The 18,882-nt window shown below is 40.9% G+C and overlaps 1 protein-coding gene across 1 annotated transcript; it reads left to right on the forward strand.

The window, feature by feature from the left end:
* The first annotated feature begins 5,402 nt into the window (after positions 1-5,402).
* Positions 5,403-18,639, forward strand: Prdx3 (peroxiredoxin 3). Its single transcript, XM_059255711.1, has 7 exons — positions 5,403-5,514; positions 6,729-6,864; positions 8,587-8,728; positions 9,801-9,936; positions 12,004-12,107; positions 17,499-17,664; positions 17,944-18,639. Exons 1-7 carry the CDS (start codon positions 5,479-5,481, stop codon positions 17,995-17,997), a joined length of 774 nt encoding a protein of 257 aa, XP_059111694.1. The 5' UTR covers positions 5,403-5,478; the 3' UTR covers positions 17,998-18,639.
* The last annotated feature ends 243 nt before the right edge of the window (positions 18,640-18,882 follow it).

The following is an 18,882-nucleotide window of genomic DNA, read 5'->3' on the forward strand; positions in this document are numbered from 1 at the left end:
TCATTCAGTGGGTTATGGATAATTGTCATTGTTTAGAATGGTTAGTTACTAGTTGATAATTGATAATGGGCTAAACAAAGAAAATTAGATTTGAGATTCTTGCTTGAAAAAAGAAGAAAACAGGATATAGATAAAAGGTAGATTATTGAATCTACTCTAAAAAATGTAGAAATGATAGCATAAAAGGGTAGATTATTGAATTTACTCTGAAGAGAAAAAGAAGAGGATACAGATATGATAAGATAAAAGGTAGATTATTGAATCTACTCTGAAAAAAAAGACAAAGAAGTGATAGATAAAGAGTAGATTATTGAATCTACTCAAAAGAAAAAAGAGAGAATATGGATATGATAAGATAAAAAGGTAGATTATTGAATCTACTTTTAAAAGGCAACTACTAATTTTAAATATTTTACATTGGGTTATATTTTTGTATATTGTATACAAATTATGTGTATTGATACAAATTTGAGATTGATTTTGTTAGAAAATACTGTACATATATTTCTAATCTTGTTCAAGATTACAGTTCTTTTAACAATGTAATGAAATTTGCTAGTCCTTGAAAGTTATTATTACCAACTAATTAGAATACAAAGAAATGAAAGTTAGTAGTTAGTCATTACAACCAAACTTGTAGTCATATTAGGTATGTTTTCAAGGTCAAACAGAGATACATTTTAGATGGACAGGTCATCTTCAAACACTTCAGAGATCTGCAGAATAGGCATTTAAGATTTTGTTGTTGTTTTGTTTTGTTTTGTTTTTTCGAGATAGGGTTTCTCTGAGTAGTCTTATGCCTTTCCTGGAACTCTGTAGACTAGGCTGGCCTCGAACTCACAGAGATCCGCCTGCCTCTGCCTCTCGAGTGCTGGGATTAAAGGCGTGCACCACAACCGCCCAGCCTTAAGATGTTTTAATAGCACAGATTTTTTTTCTTTTTTTATGACAATGAGACATGTCTGCTCCTGGCAGCACCAATCTACTTCAGAAAAGATGTGGGCATCAAAGAAACTCCACATGGAGTTTACTTTCTTTATGGCAAAAGTTAGCAACTGGGCAAGAAACTGCTCTTGCCTTGACTGCTGGACAGTATGCTGTCCAAATGGGAGAAACAGGACACAAAAGAAAGGACTACTGATCTCTGACAAGAAGAAGTAGGATAGCCCTTCAGAAAATCCTGCTTCATAGATAAGTCTGTCAGATATGCAAGGCCTGTAGGTCGAAGATAGATGCCCCAACGTTGCAGAGGAACCTTGGGTCATTGTCCAGGCAGCCAGCTGTTTCTGTCATTTCTCACATTTTTTGGAAGTCACTTGCTTGCAATTCCTGCTTACTCAGGTTATATTATTTCATTCTTGGGTCTCTGATGGAGTTGAAATCTTTATAGTTATAGTTTTCCTTATTACCAGATTCAGAAAAGAAATTCACTAAAGAGGTGTAAACTATATAACATTGAGAGACATTAAAAGATAATTTTGGTAATGCAAGTTAGAATAGAAAGTGAATTAGATACAACCTTTTGGACTCCAAGATAGGATAGATATGGAGTATTTTCTCTAAATTTGTCAATTGTTAATGAACTAGACATTGTTGGTGTATTTGTTGCCTGTATATATTGTATACAGTTATTGTACTTATTGTATAAAGTTTTTCTCATATTAGTTATAATTTTTTTTTAAATTTTGACAAAATGGGGAAATGTGGTGATATTTAGTTTGTGCTCTAACAAATAAAGCTTGCCTGGAGATCAGAGTGTGGAGCTAGCCACATAGAAGTCAGGCAGTGGTAGCATGCACCTTTGATCCCAGCACTTGGGATTTCATGCCTTTGATCCCAGTACTTGGGTGGCATACACCTTTAATCCCAGCACTGCTGTGGATATCACTCTGTATAAATAAAATGCTGATTGGCCAGTGGCCAGGCAGGAAGTATAGGCGGGACAAGCAGAGAAGAGAAATAGATTAATTTAAGATATAAGAACAGTTAACAAGAAGCCTGCCACGGCCATACAATTTGTAAGCAATATAAGTCTCTGTGTTTACTTGGTTGGGTCTGAGCAGCTGTGGGACTGGCGGGTGACAGAGATTTGTCCTGACTGTGGGCCAGGCAGGAAAACTCCAGCTACACCAGCACTAAAGAGGTGGAGACAGAAAGTAATATGGCTGGGTGGAAAGAGGAATACAAGGCGAGAGGAGACAGGAGCTCACCCCTTTCAGGCTGAGGAGCTGGCGAGGTAAGAGGTGGCTATGGTTTGCTGCCTTGTCTCTCTGATCTTTCAGCATTTACCCCAATATCTGGCTCTGGGTTTTTATTATTCAGATGAAATAGGATTCATGCTGTAGTAGTGTGTTTATCTCATGGAAACATCCTATTTTACTGGGTATTTTTACTTGTGAACTATTATGAAGATTATTTCTTCCTAAGCTGTACTGTCTAATTAATAATAATAATGTTACTTTAAATAGAGTTTTAATGATTAAAAAAAAACAAACAATGCAGTGTCACACAGCTAAAACACATGAGTTTCTATTGAGGAGCCATATAGACCTTGGCTTAGGTTAACGATTAAGAAAAACAATTGAGTCCCTGTAGCCCAGCTAGCTTAAATATTTTTAACTTTAATGTTGGAAGATGTGTTGACAGGTTTTAGAGTGCATCATTAGCTGAAACAAAGCCTTATAATAACTTCAGGTTGTATTAGATGTTTTGATAATAGCTTTCAGATGAAAAACCCCAGAAAGCAATCTAAAGTTCACAAGAACACATAGCTGAAGTGAAAAATACAACGCAGCCCAATTGTTACTAGCTGGCATACTTTCCTTGCTAGGGTTGGTTGGTGATCTAATGTGATTAACTCCTTATATCCAATTCTGTCCTCAGTCTCCTGATATAAAAACTATTGATGAGTGGGTATGCACCCTAAAGACTTAAAGTAGAGCTGACTGACTCTTTTTCACACATAAAAGTTTAGGTTTATGATCTCCTTTAAGATTCCTTATAAGATTACCTTTCAAGATAAGTGATAAAGTAATTGACCCTTTCTTTATGACTGCAAAATGCAGTCCGCCAGTAAAAGACCTGACTGAGAAGAATATCTTGCTTGTCTACACAGTTAATCAATAACAAGTTGTTTGTGTATGAATGTATGTGGGTTCTTAGGATAATTTGTTTTTCACATGTAATACATAAAATGTTTAATCATGTAAGGGTTATGGAAAACGTTGTTTTTTACTGTTTGTTTTGTATTCATTGTAATCATTCACTTGAAGAACAGAATGTAACAACATTGTAATTCCTATATTGCCTGAAAAACTTTGTTGGGGGTATATAAGCTGTAGTAAAAAGTATACTGTAGAAAGAATACAGAAGAATAAAGAAGGAAACCATCAAGAGAGAGTGTGAGTGTCTTTTTCCTTTAACCCCCTCATATAAAAAAAAAAAAAGTCTAGTACATGCCATGCTGACTCTGTGGGTTCCTTCTGAGCCCTGTGCTGCTCAGGGCTGGTCCCCAAGGCAGTCATAAAAAAAATTAAAAGCTTGTACTGTTAGTCTTCATGTCTTCCAGATCTTCTTAGCATCTGACAATTACATAGTTTAAAAAAAAATGCATTGCCATCATCAACATTATTAGGAATATACAATGTGTAAGTGGGTGGATGTATATGTTACAGTACATGTGTAGAGGTCAAAGAACAACTTTATGGAATTAATTCTCTCCTTCCATTGTTCCAGGCCCCATATGGGGGTTTCAAGGCTCATTCACATGGTGGTTTCTTTCAATGTCTTTTTTTTTTTTTTTTTTTAGACAAGGTCTCATTATGCACCCCTGGCTGGCCTAGAACTCTCTTTGTAGACCAGACAGTTTTGAGTTTTGAACTCAGAGATCCACATACTGGGATTAATGACCTGTGCTATCACACCTGAGAGTTTGTTTGTTTGTTTGTTTTCTTATGTAATAGTGAGTCTCACTCTGTAGCAAAGGCTGGCCTGAACTCTTGGCCATCTTCCTGTCTCAGCCTCCCAGGTGCTGAAATTACAAGTACGAGCCATCAAACTCAGGTTTCATTTCTTTTTTTATGTCTGATTTATATTCCATCACAGATTTGAGCACCAGTATTCTATGATCGCTTTCATTTTGATCCTGCTAAACACACACACTGGGTACCAGTTAAGTGCAAGTCAGGTGCTGTGGGGAACTGGTTGAGATGATTTGTTTCTTTAGGTCTAAGGCAGTTTTTTGTTTTATTTTGCTTGTTTGCTTTTTTTTATTTTGTTTTTTGTTTGTTTTTTTTTTTTTTTAAGAACAAAGCAGATACCCTGGGTAGCACCTAAAAGTGCATGGACAGCTTTAGGAAATATACTTCTGGAATAGTGAGGAGCAAAATATATAAATAATAACATAAAATCTCAACATGAGAAAGTTAAAAGTGTTTCTGAATTCTCTTTTAGTCCTCTGGCCACAACAAATGAGAAGGCTCTCTGTGAGGCTGGAAGAGAATGCCTCTGACCACCTCTCTCTCTTTTTAACAAAACTCAGACTTTCAGCAGGTAACTGTATCTAGCTAGAACTTTGCAGTATTTTGCTTTAGTGTGCTTATTATTATTTTCTATTTATACTGTTATAAGTTTTTCCTGTTTAATATTTCTTGTCAATTAAGATCATTTGTGTTTTTTAATAAAGTGAGCTAGTTTAAAGAAAATATTAAATATTATTTAGATGATATGCAGATTTCAGAAACTAATAACAGAACAGTGCTTGGAAAATACCAGCTTAGAGATGGCATTTACTGTGAATACCATGTGAATTTTATTCTGTGTTTGATGTGCAGCTTCAAAACCGTGCCCTCCACTCAGTATCGGTTAACAAATAAATTGATTTAAAATGTGTCCCAATTATCCCAATTTGGAGAGGCCAAAATGGAAGCCCCCCCACAATCCCAAAGGTTTACAAGCACAGTAAGCTTTGATGTCTCTAAGTCATTTAGCTTATTATAGAACTCGAACAACTAAATTCGTTCCATTTAATGCAGAAGCTAGAAGATTCTACCTGAGGTAGAAAGGGAACTGGATTTTCTCACAGACAGAAAGTTTCCACCACATAAAGTTAAGAAAACAAAATCAACAGGAAATGGGGGAAATAAGTATCTACTTGATAACTTTCATTAGGTCTTTATAGGTTGGTACAACAAATAGGGAAAACAAGCATTCAGCTACTCAAGAGGCCAAGAGGGAACGCACCCTGAGCAGGAAGGGGTCCTTCTCAGTCTTCTACCTTAAGCTGGTTCACTCAACCTCTTCTCGTAAGCCACACCCCTCCCGCCTCAGCCCCACCCCGCAAACCCAACCACGCCCACTGGGGCCACGCCCCCAGACGGGAAGCCCCGCTCAGAAACCACGCCCTACGTAGAAGACACACACCCTTCGTGAACTGGCTGCTCGCAGGCTTTTCCGGCTACCTTTCCTCCCGCGTTGAAGATGGCGGCCGCTGCAGGAAGGTTGCTCTGGTCCTCGGTGAGTGGCTGCCAGCTGGGCAGATGCATGACACAGCTGCGACTCCGGGACCTTCTTCCTGGACCGGATCGCGCCCTCTTGGGTCTACTGGCTACTACACTCACCTCGCGCACCGAGAAGCCTCCTGAGGCCCGAGAGGCCCCTGCGCCTGCGCAGAACTGCTTGTCCCCCCCTAGTTCCAGCGGGTGGTGCGCCCCCCCCCCCCCCCCCCCCCCGCCGGAGTCTTTCGGTTCTCCGGGTTGAGGGTCCCTTTGCTGCTTCTTCACTCACTAAAGCACCCAGGTCTGGCTTTGTAGGCCAGCGTATTGGGTCCCGTGTTCTAGGTTCTGTCACTAAATATGACCTTGGGCAAGTGACTTCTCCCTTTCTCTCCCTCCCCAGGCTTATCTGTGTAGCCCTCCTTGACTGTCCTACAACTCGCTTTATAGACCACGAACTCATGCCTCTGCCTCCCGAGTGCTGGGATCAAAGGTGTGCGGCACCAACGCCTGGCTTAACTTCTCATTTCTGAACCTCAGTTTGCTTTCCTTTCTTTACTATGGAAGGAGTGATGCCACATTTTGACGTGGCTGTGGGCGCACACTTAAATCTGAGTGTGAACAAAGTGCTACAGTAACAGGAGCCGCTTTCTACTCCCACTTCAGGCCGGACTCTGCCCTGTTACCTGCTGTTCTCTGGTGGCTGCAGGCTACTATCCTCTTGCGAACCATCTTCCCCTTCTTTTCTCGTTGCCAGCCTCAAGGCAATACCTGCCTTCTCCCCTAGCCATGCTGGGCATCAAAGTTGAGCCAGCACTTCCCTTGAGCACTGGCCAAACTCTCCCAGGGCATGAACTTTTCCCTATTTTTTTGCTTGATTGAGAGCCTGGAAAGGACCTTTTCTGAGAAAAACCTTGATATGGCCACGTGTGCACCGGATATGGAGGGGGCAGGGAAGGGAGGGGGCGCTTAACTAACTTCTCAGCCTGGCCTAGCCTTACTGAATTTTTGGAGTCATCTGGAGATTTTTATTCTTGAGGCTGTGTTCTTACGATTCCTTGCAGTCTTTAAGGAGGAAGAAGGAAAAAGGAAATGTGCTTTTAATTTGATTTGGTATTTGGTTCACAGGGAAAACGAACAGCTAAGGCCACCATTGACAAAGGGCCACAGCAGCAAGGTCAGACATTAGTCACCCTTCCAGAAAGTCTTCCTAATAGAAAGCATTTCTCTTTCCAGGTTGCTCAGCATATGAGTGCCATTTCCAGGGGTATTTCTGCCTCAGCAGTTCTTAGGCCTGTTGCTTCTAGAAGAACCTGCTTGACAGACATACTGTGGTCTACCTCTGCCCAAGCAAAGCTTGCCTTTAGCACCAGTAAGTGTTACTGTGTTCTAGTTGCACCTAGGCAAAGAGAACCCATGCCAACAACTCTGGACCTTGGCTATGCATGAGACTTGTCCTTAGAGCTTTTAAAAATGCAATATGAGAATGTGTAGAGATGGCCAGATCCATAAGGAATTGTTTAGGAACAGTGAGTAATTGGCAGCATCAAAAATTTAAGATCTACCTTTAAGGAACATGAAGAAAATGAATGGAAGCTGTTGGTGTTGGCACACACCTTTAATCCCAGCACTCAAGAGGCAAAGGCAAGTGGATCTCTGAATTCTAGACCAGCCTGGTGTATAGAGTAAGTTTCAGAAGAGCCACGAGTACACAGAGAAACCCTGTCTCAGTGGAAAAAAAAAAAAGAAAAAAAGGAAATGGAGAAACTCAGGCGTAGTAGTACACAATTGAAATTTCAGGCCTTGGGTGGATGAGGCAGGCATCATTAAACTTGTGGTGAGTATCAACACAAGTTTAAGGCCAGCCTGGGTTAAATAGGAAGGCTCTGTTTCAGATAGAGAAAAAAGAAAAGGGCCAGATATGGTTAGTGCATATCTGTAACCTCTGCAGTGGGGAGGTAGTCACAAGGGGATTGCCACAAGTTTGAGGCCAGCCTGGGCTACATAATAAGTTCCAGGCCAATAGGGCCTTCTTAGTGTGAGACCCTGTCTGGAAACAAAAAAAACAAACAAACAGAAAGAAAGAAACAGGAAAGAAAGGAAATGAGTAGAGAAAACCATAGTCAAGGAAAAAGAAAAAACTTGTATAATATACTTAATAAAAGAAATTCCTCTAAGATACCTAAATTACAACTCAGTAATAAAAAGACCACTGGATAAAATGAATACACAAAACACCACTGAACTATACCTGTACCCCACCCCACCCCAGCATTGAAACATGCCCTGCGTCTATCTGTTCTTGATGTTCTCTCTGCCACACCTCAGTGCTTCTCACTGAGATAACTATAGTCATTACCTTCCTGATAGACTAATCTTCCTGAACACAGCTGTCTTCCTGTATCAGAACCACCCAGACTCCATTCTCTCTATTGAGGTGAAGAGCCAACCCTGCTGCTTGATACTAAGGGTCTTTTTAACCCTGGCTCTGACTTTGCTTTCCTTTGTCTTCCTCCTTTTAGTTCCCAGGGCATTTCATTTCTTCTTTCTGTTTTTCGTTTTTGTTGTTGTTTATTTTTTGTTGGTTGTTGTTTTTAATTTTTTTTTCATTGCTGGAGTGATATCTAAATCAGTCAGTAAGCTAGCACAAGAACTCCAGTTTGACCTTTAGAACCCACATATAACCAAACATGGTAGTATGCACTTGTGTCCAGCTAGCATGCTTGGCAGTCTCTTAAGTTTGTGAGACACTAAAAGAAAGAAAAAGCTTTAAAAAAAAAAAAAAAGTAGATGGCTTCTGAGAATCAATACCAGAGGATGTCTTCCATTCTCCATATTCATGCTCATATGTGTTCGTGCACACACACTTCTACCTACCACTGAGTTGGATTTGTGTATAATTTAGAACTTCACTGAAGAGAAAATTACTGTACCTAAGATGTACAATTGAAGTGAACCATGTCATTGTGTTAATAACATATCACCAGTTCTGATAAATAATTTGATAAGTTTCAATGAAAGGAGTTTAAATAAAATCATGCATTGCTTGATGTGGTGGATGACAAGCTGCATACAAGAGTGTGGTCTCTTTTAGGTCCCACATTTCACACCCCTGCTGTCACACAGCATGCGCCCTATTTTAAGGGTACAGCTGTTGTCAATGGAGAGTTCAAAGAGCTGAGTCTCGAAGATTTTAAAGGGAAATACTTGGTGCTTTTCTTCTACCCTTTGGATTTGTAAGTATGATTCTATAATGCTTTCATGTCCTACTAAAGAGCTGGTGTTGTTTTCTAACCCACGCTGAAATTCCTCTTCTAGTGAAGAGGAAGTTTCTTTCTGATTTTTGTTCACTGACCTTGACTATCTATAGCTCATGTGATGAACTTAATGGGAGAAATGACCTTACTTCTAATGGAGGGGTGTTTTGTTTTTGTTTTTTGAGACGGGGTTTCTCTGTGTAGTTTTTTGGTGCCTGTCCTGGATCTCGCTCTGTAGACCAAGCTGGCCTCAAACTCACAGAGATCTGCCTGCCTCTGCCTCCTGAATGCTGGGATTAAAGGCGTGCACCACCACCGCCCGACTCTAATGGAGGAGTTTTAATATGGTTCTGTTTGTTTTTCTGGTGGTCCTAGGAATCAAACCCCAGGCCTTGGGCATGCTAGGCAAGCACTTCATCACTGAATTATGCTCTCAGCCTTTAATACAGTTCTGTATTACATGCTTTTGACTAATGGTTCTCTAAGCCAGTTTAAACTTTATACCAGTCTGGTTGGAAAAATGAGAAAGTAGTATAAGTTTTTCATAAAGCTGCTTTATTTAAGTACAGGTTTTCTTTTTAAGTCTTCAAAGTATGCCTCCCCAACCCCCTGCAGATTGATTGATTGATTGATTGATTGACTGATTGACTGATTGACTGATTGAGGCAGGGTATCTCTCCATAGCCCTGGCTGTCTTGGAACTCACTGTAGACCAGGCTGGCCTCAAACTCACAGAGATCAGCCTGCCTCTGCCTCTCTAGTGCTTGGATTAAAAGTATATACCACCATGCCCAGCAACTAGAAAGAAGGAAGCTTGCTTTTTTGGGGGGTCAGGGGAGGCAGCGGCATGGTCTCTATGTGTAGACCAAGCTGAACAAATACTCTCCTGCCTCTACCTTCTGAGTTCTGGGATTAAAGGTATGTGCCCCCAACCCAGCCCATTTCACTTTTTTCACCCCTTAAGCAAATCAATTTAGTTTTTAGACAACTTAATGTTTGTCTTAAATTTTTGTCTTTGCATGATCTGATGAAACTTTCTTTTTTCCCCAAGCACATTTGTGTGTCCTACAGAAATCGTTGCTTTCAGTGACAAAGCCAACGAATTTCATGATGTAAACTGTGAAGTGGTTGCAGTTTCGGTGGATTCCCACTTTAGCCATCTTGCCTGGATCAATACACCAAGGAAGGTAGGTTGGTTGACAGTCACCTTTCCTTGGTTTTATTTTGTTCTTCTTTGGTTTCATTTCTAAATCACAAATAATACAGACCACACAATAAAAACATTGTATATATTTATGGGATACAGTGTGATGTTTTGATACATGTATGCATTGTGCAAGGATCAAATCAGGCTTTTCAGTACTCTGTTTCCTCAATCATTTCTTTGTGGCCATGACATTCAAAATCCTTTTTTAGCTGGGCAGGGTGGTTCATACCTTTAATCCCAGCACTCCTGCAGAGGCAGGAGGATCTTTGTGAGTTTTAAGCTAACATGGTCTACCTAGTGAGTTCCAGGGCAGCCAGAACCACATGGTGAGACCCTGTCTCAAAAAAAAACAAAACAAAAATCCTCTTTTAGCTAGTTTTAAAAATACAATATATTCTAACTATATCACCTATTGTACAGAAGAACAGAACTTATTCCTCTTATCTAACTATTCATTGACCAGTGTCTCTTCCTCATTCCCCAGCTACCCCTGACCCCTGTACTAACATAAGAGATTTAAGAGAAAGCCTAGAGATTGTCAGAGCATAGCCAGTCTGAAGTGAGTTTCTTACCTACCTGCCTTCCTTCCCCCCTTTCTTCCTTTCAAAAACAGTGTCTCATGTATTTCAGGCTGGCCTCTTAACTGGATGTATTAGCTCAGATGACATTGAGCTTCTAATTCTGCAGCCTCCACTTCCAAGTGCTAGGATCAGAACCTGGTTTATGTCTTCCTGGGGATCAAATCCAGGGCTTCATGCATGCTAGATAAGCTCTGTACCAGGTGAGCCATATCCTCCTGAAGTAGGCGGTTTGTAGATCCTTGCCTATTAGCAGTCTGTAAACTGTTGTAGTAACAACTCCCTGGACATTGTATTATCTTTACTGCTCATTCCATGTATATTTTCCAAGGTTCAAATAGTAATGGAAACAGGCTGAATAAGACAGAGAACATGGCTAAGTCTATTGCCTCCTTAGGCCTGAACTTTGAACCCATAGTAGCTTGCTATACTGTTCTGTGTGATGTTGTCTAGAAATCTGCTAGGAAAAACAATCAAAATTTTACTAGGTATGATCCAGGACTAACAACAGTGACTTGAGTAATTTGTCACTCCTTTATTTTTATATTTGAGAAATTAGTTTTTATCTCAACAACTGCTTTAACAATTGGAAAAAGAGAGCAGGGTGTACTTAGAGCTTTTACTTAATATGCCAAGAAGCCTTGGGTTCAGTCCCCAGTACTATATAAACTAGGTGGGTTAGCATAGCCTATGATCCCAGAATTCCAAAGGTAAAGGCAGGAAGATCAAAAGTTCAAGGTCATCATTGGTTACATAGTAAATTGGAGGCCAGTCTGGCTGCATGAGACTCTGTCTCAAAAAGATAAAGGTCAATCAGACGCTAGAGCAGTATCCTGAAGAAAAAAAGTACTTAGTTTTTTAGGCTTCAGTTTCCTCATCATTAAAATAATGGAGATAGGCCATTGAGGTGATTCTGCAGGTAAAGTACTTGCTGAGCAAACCTGACAACCTGAATTCTATCCTTGGAACTCACATAAAGTGGAAGGAGAGAGCAACTCCACAAAGTTGTCCTCACCTCCACACATGTGCACACCCTCCCCACACACATACACATCAATTAATACAAGAAAATAATAGGAACTGGAGAGATGGTTCATCAGTTAAGAACACTGCTGTTCTTCAAGAGGACCCAGGTTCAGTTCCCAACATCCATATGGCAGCTCACAACATGTTTTAACTCCAGTTCCAGGGTATCTGATGCCCTCTCCTGGCCTCTTCAGACACTTCATGCTCGTGGTATGCAGGTAAAATACTCCAGACACAAAATAAAAATAAATTAAAAATATATATATATAATGGCAGATATAATTGTATCTACTTTAGGCAGGTTGCAGGAGGAAGTTAAACAGAACTCTCTTATGTGCATTTACTATTACTTACCACCATCATTGTTAGTTTTAAACATTGGTATATGGTTCAGACCTTGTAGAACCACCTGAGAAAACCAGTCCTGTTTGCCTTTTTATTAGAGTGGTGGTTTGGGCCACATGAACATTACGCTGTTGTCGGATTTAACTAAGCAAATAGCCCGAGACTACGGAGTGCTGTTGGAAGGTGCTGGCATTGCACTCAGGTAAGAGCTGCTCCTTAGAGACGGGATGGTTTTGCATATTTTAGTGTCATCTTAATTCTTGAGGATTTATAAAGATTCTAGGAAATGCTTGCCAGTTTTGGTAAAACACTCAGGAAGGAATACAAGTTTGGTTTTTTGTTGCTGGTTTTGATTTTTTGAGACAGGGTTTGGATATATAGCCCCACGCTATCCTTTAATTTGCATTTATTTTGGTTCCACCTATACCTGGATGGTAAAATGTTGTCAGAAGCAGAAGCTTTTTTTTCTTTAATTTAGATTTTGTATTAGAGTTCAGAACTTACAGTTTGTGTGTGTGTGTGTGTGTGTGTGTGTGTGTGTGTGTGTGTGTGTGTGTTATTTATTTATATACAGGAGATTTATTAGAATGGTCTATAGGCTGTGGTCTATAACTAGTCTAACTAGTCTAACAATGGCTGTCTACTAATGAAAGGTCTAAGAATCCAGTAATAGTTCAGTCCATGAGGTTGGGTGTCTCAGCTGGTCTTCAGTATACTCCAGAATCTTCAAGAAGTGGCTCTAATGCCAGTGAAGGAATTGACTTGCTATCAAGAGTGAGAACAAGCAGGCAAAGAGAGAGCAAGCTTCCTTCTTTCATGTCCTTTATATAGGCTGCCAGCAGAAGGTGTGGTCCAGATTAAAAGTGTATCTTTCCACTTCAAGGATCTGAATTAGAAGTGAGTCTTCCCACTTCAAATGATTTAATTAGGAAAAATTGTTCAGTGGTGTTGGGGCACACCTTTAATCCCAGCACTTTGGAGGCAGAGGTGGGTGGATCTCTGAGTTTGAGGCCAGCCTGGTCTACAGAGTAAAGTACTGGACAGCCAGGGCACAGAAATCTGTCTGGAAAAGAAGAAGAAGAAAAAAAAAATCCCTCACAGGTGTGCCCAGTCATTTGAGTTTTAGTTAAATCCAGATATAGTCAGGTTGACATCCAAGAATAGACATCCCAAATATATTTTATTTTATATGTATGGGTGTTTTTTGTCTGTATATATGTCTATACACCATGTGCAAGCACTCCCCTTGGAGGTCATATCCTCTGGAACTAGAGTTATAAATGGTTGTTAGCTATCATACGGATGTTGGGAATCTAACCTAAGTCCTTTGTAGGAGTAACAATTGCTCTTAGCTTTTGAGCCACCTCCCTGCCCCCTGAAAAAGCCCCCCCCTTTTTTTTTTACCTAGGCACTGATGAAATAGCTTCTATGAGGGTTGCAGGTCTTCAGAAATGGCCAAGATGTGTGCTCAGTCCACTACTTGGGTCTTCTTTTAGGGAAGAATGCCAGTGTCTTGATCGTCCCACTGATCCATTCTCTTTAACAGCCCAGAAGCCCTTCAATAATGGCTATTCCTGGCACTGAGCTATTGAACTGTTTGGGAGAAAGGCTTTTTGAAGGTCTGACTGTCTGTCTCTCTTTCTCTCTCAGTGGAGATGGTGTTGTATAAGCCTTGGAATCGAACAAGACAGGGTTGGATTTCTGTTTAAACTTGGCTTCTTAGGCTGTGTGATTTGGGGCAAGTTATTTGCCTTTTTGTGCCTCAGTTTTCTCATAGATTAAATGAAGGTGAGTCTCCAGTAGGTGTACAGGAATAACCTGATGAGGTAGTTTAGGGAATAGCTCCAGGCAGTTGTAGCCTGTGCTTTCTATGTTCTTTCATTCGATGGGACTGGGAAAAGTTCTGTCTTAAAGAGTCCCATGTTCACATGCCGCCTTCTTGAGTGTTCCTTCATGAGAACACAGGCTTTAGCTGTCATCTTGATGTCTCCGAGAAAGGAGTGAAGGCAGGACCCAGGAACTAAATTCATGAAGGAGAAAAGAGCTACACCTTGGGATGCCACACAGTTGCACTGGGGGCTGGCTGTTAGCTGAACCCAACTCATCTTGAAACTCAGTGCTGGCAGCCTTTTGGAATTCAGCCTTGTTGACTTCAAGATTACTGTTTTCCTTAGTAAACCAAAGCCAAGCTCCTCCATAGTTAGCAGTGGCAGGAGAAAGTGTAGTCTGTTATGCTTCCTTCTTGTATGTCTTAGTTAGGGTTTCTGTTGCTGTGAAGAGACATCATAGCCATGGCAACTCTTATAAAAGAAAACATTTAATTGGGTGGCTTACAGTTCAGAGGTTCATCATTATCATCATGGTGGGACATGGCAGCATGTAGGCAGACATGGTGCTAGAGAAGGAGCTAAGAATTCTACATCTTTGATCTGCAGGCAACAGAAAGTGAACTGAGACACTGGATGTGGCTTGAACATATATGAGACCTCAGGGACCATCCCCACATACTTCCTCCAACAAGGACATACCTACTCCAACAAAGCTACACCTCCTAATAGTGCCATTCCCAATGAGCTTATAGAGGCCAATTACATTCAAACTACCACATTCCATTCCCTGGCCTCCATAAGTTTGTAGTAGTATCATAATGCAAAATGCATTTAGTCCAACTTCAAAAGTCCCCATAGTCTATCACAATCTCAACAATGTTTAAAAGTCCAAAGTTCAAAGTCTCTAGTGAGATTCATGCAGTCTCTTAACTGTGATCCCCTATAAAATCAAAAGACAGATCACATACTTCCAACATGTAATAGCACAGGATACTTGTAGCTAGAGTTTTCCTGCCTGGCCCACAGTCAGGACAAATCTCTCTCACCTGCCAGTCCCACAACCGCTCAGACCCAACCAAGTAAACACAGAGACTTATATTGCTTACAAACTGTATGGCCGTGGCAGGCTTCTTACTAACTGTTCTTATAGCTTAAATTAATCCATTTCTATTAATCTATACCTTGCCACATGGCTCGTGGCTTACCAGCATCTTCACATGCTGTTTCTCATCATGGCGGCTGGCAGTGTCTCAGCCTTCCACTTCCCAGCTTTATTCTCCTCCTTGTCCCGCCTATACTTCCTGCCAAGCCACTGGCCAATCAGTGATTTATTTATTGACCAATCAGCAACACACTTGACATACAGACCATCCCACAGCAGATATTCATTACCATTCCAAAACATAGGGAAGGGAACATGGTGAGGAAATACTGGACCAAAGCAAGACCAAAACCTAGCCATGTCTGATGTCAAAGCACTCTTCAGATCTCCAACTCCTTTCAGCTTTGTTGATTGCAGCACACTTCTTTCTCTTGGGCTAGTTGCACTCCCCATTCCTGGGAAGGTATACCATATAGCTCTGGCATCTCCAACAACCTGGGGTGTCCAAGACAGTCCAGGCTTCAACTTCACAGCTTTATGCAGTGGTCTACTAGGCCTCCATTCAAGGACAACCCTGACATATTCCTGGCCTCGGCGGCTTTTCTTAGTCATGGAGGCAGATTTCATAACCCTTCTTCTATCTTTAAAGCTGGAATCCCATGGCCAAAGCTTCCAAGTTCTGCTGCTTACTAGGGCTGGAACATGGCCCCTCATTCAATTACATTTTTACCAGCTTTCTGGTTTTGGTGGTTTCCTTCACTGTCTAAGTTTGGCTGTCCTGAAACTGGATCTGTAGACTAGGCTGGTCCCAAACTCAGAGATCCACCAGCCTCTGCCTCTGGAGTACTGGGAAGGTGTGCACCACCACACCCAGCACTAAGCTTTTCTTTAATTCCTTTTCACAAGTTGGAAACTTAGCTGGGTGGGATCTTGCCCTGATATCACCCTCTCCTTTTATTCCATTTTTTAATCTGTTTATCTTCTTGAACACAGAAGTGAACTGAGACCCTGGGTGTGACTTAAGCATATATCAGACCTCAAAGCCCACCCACACAGTGACACACTTCCTCCAAAAAGTCCATACCTACTCTAACAAGCCACGCCTCCTAATAGTGCCAGTCCCAATGAATTTATGGGGACCAATTACGTTCAAACTACCACACTGGATCTTCTAATTTTGTAGTGACTATTACTAGTTTCTTTCTGGGGCTAACAGAGAAAGCTGAGTAGAGCTGACAAGTTAGTCTTCTCTCTAGATTCTAGAGTCTGTGGGCTCTGTTCCTTCCTAGGTCTGCCTCTACTACTTTCTAGGGACTGCAGCTGGGTCCCTCAGAGATCAGGCACAAGAAGAATAAGATCAGGCCCAAAACCTGGATTCAGACAGGAGAAGAAGCCCCTCTGTACTTTGCCCTTTCCCTATGTAGTTGACAATTGAAGTCCCTGTATCCCTTTAAGAGGGATTTTGAAGCTGGGTATGGTGGTATACGCCTTTAACCCCACCACTATGGAAGCAGAGAAAAGCAGATCTCTGTGAGTTCTAGGCCTGATCTAATTAGTGAGTGCTAGGACTGTGTAGAGCGACCTTGTCTCATTAGGGGGAGGAAAAAAACAAAAAGAAATTGTGAGGTACTGGAAAGATGACTCAGCAGTTATGGATACTTACTGCTGTTGCAGAGGACAGAGTTCGATTTCAGGGCCCACATTGCACCACTTACAGCCACTTATAACTCCTACTCCGGGGAATCTAACACCTTCTTCTGGACTCCATAGGTATTTGCATGCATGCATACACAATACACACAAATAAATCAAAAGGGAAAGTTTTAAATATTCACTGGATGTAGATAACATAATCTCTTCTTCTTACATATATGTGGTTACTTTACCAGAGTCTGATACGGGAGTCTAAAGAATGCCTTCTAGGTCACTGAATAAAAGTCTTTATTGTTTCTAGTTTGTTCCTTTTAGATACGTCACATTGTGGGTACAGTTTTGCAATGTTCCATAACATATGCTGTACATGGTAGCCTGACATTATCAAAGCATCTGTCATTACTAAAAGGTGATAAACTTTCTGTATAATACTAATTCCAAGTTGGTTTTTCTTTTTTTAAAGATTGATTTATTTATTTTATATATACAGTGTTCTGTCTGCATGTATGCCTGCACACTAGAAGAGGGCACCAGATCTCATTATAAATAGTTGTGAGCCACCATATGGTTGCTGGGAATTGAACTCAGGACCTCTGGAAGAGTAGCCAGTGTTTTTAACCTCTGAGCCATCTTTCCAGCACTAGTTTCTCTTTTTAAGGTTTAATTTTATTTATGTATATGTGACTATGTGGAAGTATGTGCATGCTGGTAAACTTGCTCTTGGAGGCTGTAAGAGGATGTCAGGTCCCCTGGAGCAGGATTTCCAGGCAGTTGTGTGCTGCCCTACATGGGTTCTACAAACTGAACTCAGGTCCTCTGGATAGACAGTATAAGCTATTAATTGCTAAGCAGTCTCTTCAGTCCCTATCTCTTCAGTCCCTAAACTCCCATTTTTAAGCATTTGACATTTTAATGAATTTACTAAAAGAGAATCAAAGACATAAAAGCATAGAAATGAGAGTTGTTGGCCCTACTTCTGTTAGCACTGATGAGGATAAATTCTGTGCAGAGGCCTCTTCATTATTGACCCTAATGGTGTCATCAAGCATCTGAGTGTCAACGACCTCCCGGTGGGCCGCAGTGTGGAAGAGACCCTCCGTTTGGTAAAGGCGTTCCAGTTTGTGGAGACCCATGGAGAAGTCTGTCCTGCCAACTGGACACCAGAGTCCCCTACGGTATGTTGTTTTCCTCAGAGCACCAGGCCCCAATTCCAAGTCTCTCTGCCTCGAGAATAATCTATCAAGGGAGCCAACAGAGGTGCTGGCTGCATGTGGGTGGGTGACACTGAGGTGGACAGTTCCTACACAGGCTGCTAGTTAGCTTTCATCTATATGTTTTGAAAAAAAATAGGCTAATCTTCAAAAGTGAAGAAATTTTAGTTTAAAACTGGAGCTCTGAGCTGTTGAGACTACTATCATGATGTCTCTCTTACCCAATTTAATTTTAATTTTCAGATCAAGCCAAGTCCAACAGCTTCCAAAGAGTACTTTGAGAAGGTCCATCAGTAGGTCATCCCATGGCTGGTGTTCACCCAAAGCTTCTCATGCCAGAAAAGAGCCATAGCTGGAATCCTTTCAACAACATCAACAACGTGAAAATTATTTGTAGATGACAAAACCTCATCATGCTTGTTTATGAGTACTGCTCCATGGCTTTGTTTTGTGAGACAGGCTCAGGCTCCTATAGCTGCCTCCATATTGTCCTTACTAGGGACTTGTTGATAGCTAACTGGTTCCCACAGAATGCTCGGTCCCCCATTTTCTTCTTTTCTTTTCTTTTCTTTTTTTTTTTTTTTTTTTTTGGTCCCCCGTTTCTTAGATCATGTCTTCAGAGGGTAAGCATTCTTCTCCTTAGCCTGCTCTGGACATTGGTCTACAATGCAGTAGCGTATAGTACCAGCACTGAAAGCTTCTGATCAAAGTCTTGAAATTTCCTCTTGAATTTCTGTGTATTAAACTGAATTTCCCCATTATTTTTCTTATTGTATTCATTGACTTATAGTGTCCTTAGGTATTGATGAGGTATAATCATGAAGGACTGTGTCTAACCTGATAGTTGCATTTTTAAAACACCATAATCATTTTCTTCAAGTGCTGAATGTAAAGTGTAGTATAAAAATGAACATTAAAATATTTGCATTTTTGACATCATTAACTGTTGGGTCAGTTTATTCTGGGGCACCCCTCATCCTTTGATGACTTAGGTCAACAATGCTATATGCTAAAGACTATGTTACCACAAATGTATTTCTGGGCATAATGGGAATACTGAGGCAGGTTCACTTTTTGAAGCTATGGAGAGAACTGCTAAAGGCTGTAGCAAAGTGAGCCAAATGAACTAAGCAATTGAACAGCAGAGCCCCATAAACTGACAAAAAGAAGGCCTGAGTTCCT

This window comes from Peromyscus eremicus, chromosome 1 (assembly GCF_949786415.1).
Source record: "Peromyscus eremicus chromosome 1, PerEre_H2_v1, whole genome shotgun sequence".
NCBI classification, from domain to species: domain Eukaryota; kingdom Metazoa; phylum Chordata; class Mammalia; order Rodentia; family Cricetidae; genus Peromyscus; species Peromyscus eremicus.